The sequence below is a fragment of the Melanaphis sacchari genome, unplaced genomic scaffold (assembly GCF_002803265.2).
Source record: "Melanaphis sacchari strain LSU unplaced genomic scaffold, SCAv2.0 Contig20_pilon_pilon, whole genome shotgun sequence".
NCBI classification, from domain to species: Eukaryota; Metazoa; Arthropoda; class Insecta; order Hemiptera; family Aphididae; genus Melanaphis; species Melanaphis sacchari.
In genome coordinates this window covers 4,467,409-4,476,116 of record NW_020271042.1, presented here as the reverse complement: position 1 = coordinate 4,476,116, position 8,708 = coordinate 4,467,409, and the positions used below count along the sequence as shown (strand labels likewise).

The following is an 8,708-nucleotide window of genomic DNA, read 5'->3' as shown; positions in this document are numbered from 1 at the left end:
CCAATCGGCGGCATAACATATATAAATAATAGGTATTGCGTGTGTGTTGCAGTGTGCAATGTCGTAAAATCGACGGATTTTCACGGCTTGTGGTAATTTTATGAAATATAAAGAAAACGACAAATAATAAAAACCACTAAATTAAATTTACGACGGCCAAGTGAGTATATTATAATAACTTTTAACGGGGCGAAAATATTGGCAATAAATACGCGACGACGCGACAAGTCGATAAATCTGAAAGGCGTGTTAAAAATTTAAATGATTCAGCATACATTTACATTATATATCAGTGATAATGTGATAGGTTAATTAGAGAATGACCGCATACATAACATACAGGTATAGGCAGGTAAGTTTACAGGTACAAACTCAAGTGATTTCAGCGAATCTCATCCAACAATTTTTTTTCTAGTTCACTTTTTGTTTATGAAAATATATATTAAAACAAAGATAAGGTAGAAGAAAGCCGAAAAAGAGACGAATAAACATGAAAATAGTTAGTATAAGTAAAGGAGAGGGAAGGGATAAGCCCCAAAGACGAATTGGCACAGTGGGTTACTTTATCTGCAATAAGGCCGCAGTCGTAACAGTAGCTATTAAGCTATAATAGTTTCACATTAAATTGTCAAGTATTTTAATTTTTGAACGGAATATATGTACCTATATATATTTTACCAATATAATTATATTATACAGTTTTACAATGGTTCGTTTTTATTTTTTTTACTGTACTTGAAGACTGTTTTTATAATAGAAAAAATGCTCTTCTTATCAAGTTTATGGAAAATTTCTAGCAAAAACCGGATATAGTTTTTATTTAAAAAAAACAAAAATAGATACTTTTAAAATTTTTCAAAATAAACGTGAAAACAAAAAAGAATTACAATGAAATGGCAAAATCGGTTTTCGAAAAAATCATGTTGTGTTTTTATTGTAAATTTCAAAAATCAAATAACTGTTGACTTCAAATTTTCAAAAATTATTTATAATTTAATTTTATTGATATAATATAATTTCATAATAACTTTGGCTATTTTTGAATTTATTTTTGACATTTAAGATAGTCGATTTTTTAAAAATTTTTGTTTGTATTTAAATTTATTTCAGGGTTTCTTATAAGTTATAAGCTATTCCACAACAACAATTCAAAAAATATAGAAAACACTTTAATATTTGTCTTTTATAAACTTGAAAATTTTAAATATCGAAAAATTCTCAGTTTTTCATAAGATTTACCTAAATTAACCTCCAACATTTTTTAAGTCGAAAACGATCAAAATCATTCAACCAACCCGTCTCTGCTACCTCTTACGAAGGTGTAAAAGGAGGGTGGCGGACCCCGTTTATAGTTGGAAAAGAAAGGAGAAAAAATGGTAAAAAAACGTAGTATTATACGTCGTTTTGAAAATAACATCAAACCGTTTTGGAGCTGTTTAATATATAGCAATAAAATAATCGTTCTGTTTGGAAAAAAAAAATTAAATGTAAAAAACGATAGTTGTCGACGGAGACAAACTGCACACGGGCGCGCGTCGCGACAACTGCCCGCAGTACGCCAGTACGCGTGTACCTATATTTTATAGTACGTATATTAGTGAGTGTGTACCTACAATACAAGGCACGCACGTACCTATATATGATATGTTATAATATTATAATAATTCGACGTGTCGTTTGGGCGGCGGTGGACATAATATTATTATTATCATCATCGTCATCACCACGAGCGCGCGTGTCAGCGGGCGTCCCGGTCAGCTACCTGCTGTCTTCGGCTGGGGCAATAACGTATGCGCGCATTCGTGTCGGGTACATATTATTATCATCATCATCATCATCGTCATACCATTCATACCATAACACTATAACCGCGTACGCGGTATACAGTGTGTAATATCGTGTACATAAACGTATTTCTTATTTCTTATTTCTTATTTTTTATTTATTTATTTTTTTTTTTTTTAATAATAATAACGCCAAACACAACAAGCCGTTGCGGCGGCGATGATAAACCGCTACTTTATCAAGTGTCAACGGACCTGCCGGCCGGATAAACTTATATTAATTATCGTGTCCCGACGACGCGCAAACTCGATTAGTCCGGTGAAACTTATCGCCGCCGCCCCGCATGGTGCACACCACCGCCGCCACCGCCGCCGCCGCTCCACCGACGATCACCAACTCGGCAGACCGCGGGAGACGTGTCGTTGACGAGCGCGCGCGGTCGGGAACTCGAGCACAACGGTCCAAAAAAACGTGTTATAAACGGATACGGCGCGCGTGTTTTATAGGTACGCGTACGTATTTACGCCGCATAGGCGTCGTGTCTGTATGAGCGATACACCTCGCGCGCACGGAAACGACTACGTTGTGTTCGAATAATTAACAATCTTCGGGGCCGGGCGGCACGGGATCTCCGACGCCGTCCGGACGGACTACGCTGCAGCAGCTGAACGCGCATAATATCATATTTTTTTTTTATTTTTATTTTTTTCCAAAACCATATACGAATGCATTATATTATGTAATATAATGGACACGCACGCGTTTGTTTTACAACTAAAAAAAAAAAAAAAAAAAGACGGGACGCGACGGTATTATTGCGTACTAGCCGCGATCAACTCGAACTGCGGCGTATGATAGGTGTAATGATATAATGGTGCCTACACGTTATTGAACGCAGCCGAAAACGACGGCGTGCTCGTACACCTATAATGTGAAATATATCACGAAAACCGGAGAAATAGAATAAATAAAGAAAAATGTGGGTAGGTATTGATGGTGGTAATAATCGTTTCAAATGCGTCCGCGTTGTGTTCATGCATTATTAATATTCAACGCATATGATATATACATAAATTGATTTTTATCGTAAAAGTATACCTACTACGTCACAGCTGCTGCACACTTGATCTCGTGAAACTTTTCAAATGGGTTCCTCACTTTAACTTGAATAGTTTTGACTGTAAACATAGTTATACCCGTATCTAAGAATAATATCTGTACCTAGTATGTTTTCGTTCATTGGCGATGTTTCCACTTTTGAATAAACAACATATTTATACTTCATTAAAACTCGAAGTATAAAAATCTTTTTCATTTTGATAATGTAATAATATTTTTTTTAAACATATTACATTCTAATATTTTAATTTTTATAATTAAAGTATAAAGCGGCCATATTGATTTATGAAGTTAAATCAAAATTAGTTTTTTGTATTTGAAAATATTAAATAAATATACAATGGATTGAATTGATTTTTTTTTTTATTATTATCATATAAACAACGCAACTGATCTAAGTTTATTGGTTTTTTTTTAACTAAGCATCTTTCTTTGTATCAAGAATCTTTCTCTAATAAGTATAACGATGTATTTCACTAAATGTATTTATCTTTTTATAATTTATACTCTAATTTTATTCATTTCTTGTTCTTGTTCTTACTTTCTTCTTTTACATGTTAATTTTAACAAATGTTGAAAAATATATGCTTAATCAACGTCTAAATCTAGGTTATTACAATTTTTATCAAAGATAATTCTCTTCTATGATAAAAATTATTTATTAAATATTCATCTATACCTATTTAATTATTATTACGTAAATTCATGTAAATAAACTTCCCTACATTAACATATAATTACATTTTTTTGCACTATCAACTATACATTTCAGAAATCGTTGTTTATATAACTGATTATTAATGACTGTAACATATCCATTTTCTAATTTAAAAACAATTTTTTGAAATTATTTAAATTCAAGTTTCATATAATTGTTTTGTTTTTAAAGAAAAAGAAGAATAAAGAGTATAATCTTTTTAAATAAGCTATAGTGTACCTAAGCCAAATACTTTTTATATTATAAATTATTCTAATATACAATATCTTATAGTATATACGTATAATACAATTACCTAACTCATAACATATAATAGTCATAACTTATAACACTTAAAAGTAATAATATTTATTAATAACTATTACCTATATCTTATAAATAGATACTATAAAATTTGTGAATTTACAATTTTGGTATCGGTACTTATAATGTCTTAATAAAGTTATTAACAAATTAATTAGAAGACAAACAAAACTAAAACAATGCATATTTCCTGATAAATATTATTTTTAATTTTAAAACGTTATTTTAATTTATAAATCTCTATCGACTATATCAATTTTTAACTCATAATAGCTTGTCTAAACAAGAAATTGTGCACAGGAATTCATTAAACAATAATAATTGCTTAACAGATACATATTAAATAAAAATAAAAACAAATATTTCTTAGTAATTAGTAAAGTTACTTTACTTTAGTTACTGCTATAAAGATAACAAATATAATAATAAAGCATTTATACAACTTAAATTCTATAACTTTATTTATTATTATAAATTAAATAGCCAAGTGAACATAAATAAACTATAACCATTAATTTATCGATACGTTTAATAAATAATGGTATAAAAAATAGTATCGATACTGGAATTACAGAGGTGTATTATATATTATTATGTCATCAGAAATGGGTGTTTTCATATTCAAAAATAATTTGATATACATAATTATACTAAAAACTACATTGTTTGGAGCTCGATCTACTTAAGAATGACTAAGATTTGAATAGCCAATTTATGTTATAGGTACAAATCCATTTAGGTATATTATATTCTTTATCGATTTTATTAATTTGAATAATTTTTTTTTCAACTTTATATCTCTTCCTAAAAATAAATTTAGAAAACGACCGATCATATACAAATAGTACTGTAATAAGATTCTTTTAATTATTATTTAAATACAAATTCAGATACTTAACTCAACTTAAATAGTGTCTAAATACCTTACTTTTAGAAAGTGTCTTAAGACTTATTTAACAAAACAAAAGTATTTTCTTAGCAAATATTCAATATTTAAAAATATAGAGTTACTGAATTAAGGTAAAAAAAAAAGATTAAAAAAAAAAATACATGATTTAAAATACTATAATTTTTATGCTTTATATCTTTAAATATAATTAATAAATAATAAAATTTATCAATTTATTATTCATCATAGTTAAACAATAAAAATTTGGATTTAATAACCTATTAAATAAATTATAAGTAAATAAAATATATGTAATAGCAAGTGTTATCTATTTGACTACTTGAGAAATTCAAATTCTCAGTTTATACTAATATAATAATAATTGTAACTTAAAAAGTATCTTAGATGCATATTACAGCACTGCATATGTGCAGTATTGAGCACAATGTATATATGTATTTAAAATCTTATTCAATTGAAAATTAAAACAACAAAACATTTACTTAATCATACACAACGTAACATAAATACCTAAGTTTGTAATTTGTCAAAATAACTTATAATAACTTTATGCTTTTATTTTGTATTAATTGAAAAATAAACTATAAACTTGTTTGAATACATAATTAATAACGCTTTAAGTATGTATAATGCGTGTTGATTAGGTGTGTACTTAGAGCGCTATCTGGTTTCGAGTTTGACAATTTGACATTTGAAATTTTAGTTCATTTAAATTCATATTAGTTAGTAGCTACTAATATTTACTATTGATATATTAATTAAAAATAATAATAATAAGAATTTTTTTAATAATATTTTAATCATGGTCTTTAAGATGTATTACTACTCAGTATATATGTATTTCCTTTCATTTATAAATTTATTGAACAAAATTGAAAATGCACTATACAGGCTCATTAGATAGACTATCTATTATATTTTTATAATAAAATCAATAATTGATTTAAATTACCACCTAAGATTTGATATAATAGTTGCAATTAAAAAAAAAATAACCATTAATATGTTTATTAATAAATACTGGTGGACAGTTTCATTTTTTAGTTTATTTTTAAAATTGTAAGTTACTGGATAATTCGAGAATTAACCTTGAAGTATCAATGCACAATTGCCTATATTTTAAGATTGTAAAACTTTTAAAGTTTTTCTACAGACTACAACGCATCAAAAAAAAAACATGTAAGACCACGAAACACATTATTTTTAAGGTTTAAATGATAATAAAAAATTAAAAAATACTCATCTTTTACTGCGAATATTCAATATACATATCAAAGCATAAGAACAGAATAAATTTAGCTTAAATTGTTTACTAAATAAATGCAGATTCTATAACATACCGTTGCTATAAACAAAAATAATTTGTTATATTTTTATAATACTTAAAACTTATAAAAAATATAAATTTATTAATAATGTGTTCGGAGTCAGATCAATTTGTAAAGTAACTGCAATATGGTAAAACTAAATCCTAATTAATACTTAATGTTGTTTTAATAGATATGTGATTGGGAGAATAAATATAACGAACAATGTACATTAACTAATGAAATCATTACTCAGTATAACTCGCTAAAATTGAACGAGAGCATACTTTTTGCCAAATTAAAGGAAATGAAAGAACTTAGAGAATGTGTCCTTGATGAATTATACAGCTATAAAGTAATTAAATAAGTATCTTTTAATTTTATTATATGTTTGCATTTTTTTATGTTTACATATATTAGGCGTAAACAAATTAATTCTACTTCTTGTGAGAACACATATTGTTTCATTAATGTAGTACTTTAATACTTTATTAATAACTAAATAAATAGTAAATTATAGAATAATTAATCATTGTAATTCAGTAATGAATTTTTTATGTAAAACGATTTTTTATTTTAAATAAAATAAACAACTATTAATTTCTATTTTTTACTTTTCTATAATATAGTATTAATTTTTTAAATGAATCAAATATACTAATATTTAGTAATAATAAATTTGTCAATACATACGTTATATATAAATAATACAAATTATGCTGAACAACGATTTAGTTATACCTTTTATATTTTATAAATTATAACTTCTTAAATAATACAATAAGTAAACTATGAATAAAATTATAAAATGTTCATTCATTAACTGTTACTCAGGTCGAAATAAAGGAAAAAGATGACTTGGTAAAAAAACTAAGTATAAATTTGAAATCTATTGAAGAGGAAAATTGTAATTTACGTAGAAAAATTAACATGGATAGTCGATTTGAAATGGACTGTAAATATACAACAACTGAACTTCTAGATTCGATGAAACAAATCGAAACAAATTCAAAGTTTGAACAGGAAAAACTTTCTGCTAAGTTTAACATCGTATGTGAGAAATTGTATGAAACTAAGATCGCATTTTGTGACGTAAAAAATACAATAAACCACGAAATATTTAACATTAAAAATACGGTAGATACAATGGAAAAATTGTCAGAAGTAGAAAATCGTAATAAAAGATTGTTAATTCTGAATCAACAGTTAAAAGATAAAAATTCTTTAGCAGACAAAGAGTTAATTTGCAGAAACAAGAAAATAAAAGAACTTCAACGAGAAAACAGTTATTATGTTAGTAAGATCAATAAACAGAAAAAACAGTTGCGAGAATCAAGCTTAAAAAAATAAAATATTTCAATATTTAAATAGAATTACGAACAAGCTAAACAAAAAAATAATTGTAATTGTAGGCAAAAGAACTTTTAAGACAGATTTCAACGATTAGCAGTTAAATATTGCATTCCAGCAATTAAAATAACCTGAGCCGTCGCGGGACGCCTGGCAGATGTGAAATATCAAAAATTTTTTTTTTTTTGTAATAATGTTGAAAATATATGGTGAATTAAATGACTATGAAATAATTTCTAAATTAATATCATTGACTATTTTGTTTACCTACGTTTCCGTCTTTCTGCTTCAAGTTGTTTTAGTTCTTCACGGTGCTGTTCCCTGTATCATTGTTGCCGACCTTTTTTACTAAGAGCACTGTTATGATATAAAACAGTATATATAATATAATATATTTAATATATCGATATATAATTATTAAACAAAAGTATTTTTTCAACACGCACATGCACATCGTCGAATACCACTTATCACATTTCGTTGACTAACCATATTAAGTCATAAACATAATTTAAAACTAATATCTATTAATCTAATTAATATTTTACTTCTTCACTATCTTGTAATATAATTACGAAGTTATACAGAGATCAGTCTTATTAAAATAAACAAACTAACCTTTGGCTCGAATCAGTAAATTGTGAATCGGGACATACATCAAAAGCACATGACGGAGACATTTCACTCCGACTTGCATGATGGTTAACTTGAAATTTAATTCTTTTTTCTGACGGTGGTGCACTGTCTCGTTCCATTATATTTGTAATATTTTTTTGTTTATTTTAAAACAACATAATATTCAATATACATACACGGAACAATATTATCAACGTAATATACAATCAAGTTATTATAAAAATATAGGTGTACATATTATTATACGTTTATAAATCGTATAAACATAGATAATCGATACTGGGCACATAGAGAGGAAATCGGTGAGCTTCGGAAAATTCATTTTTTTGTTTCTTTGAGTTCACTCTTAATCTACAAAGGAATTTTATCTTAAAGTTTTTGAATCTGAATAAACAGTTTCTGTTTAAAATGTAATGCTTCTGACATTTTTTCTATTATATCTAAATTAATAATATCTTCAATATAAGATATATTGCGGTTTATTGTAATTTTTACGTCACCAAACGCAATCTTTCTTTCACTCGGAGAACGTACCTAATACATACAATTACTTTATTTTGTATTTAAATTTTTATTATTA

The 8,708-nt window shown here is 26.8% G+C and overlaps 1 protein-coding gene across 1 annotated transcript; it reads left to right on the top strand.

The window, feature by feature from the left end:
- Positions 1–6,250: 6,250 nt before the first annotated feature.
- On the top strand, positions 6,251–7,570 carry LOC112593674 (spindle pole body component 110-like). Its single transcript, XM_025338180.1, is given in 3 exon segments — positions 6,251–6,274; positions 6,336–6,497; positions 6,977–7,570. Coding segments are annotated over 3 exon segments (780 nt in total).
- The last annotated feature ends 1,138 nt before the right edge of the window (positions 7,571–8,708 follow it).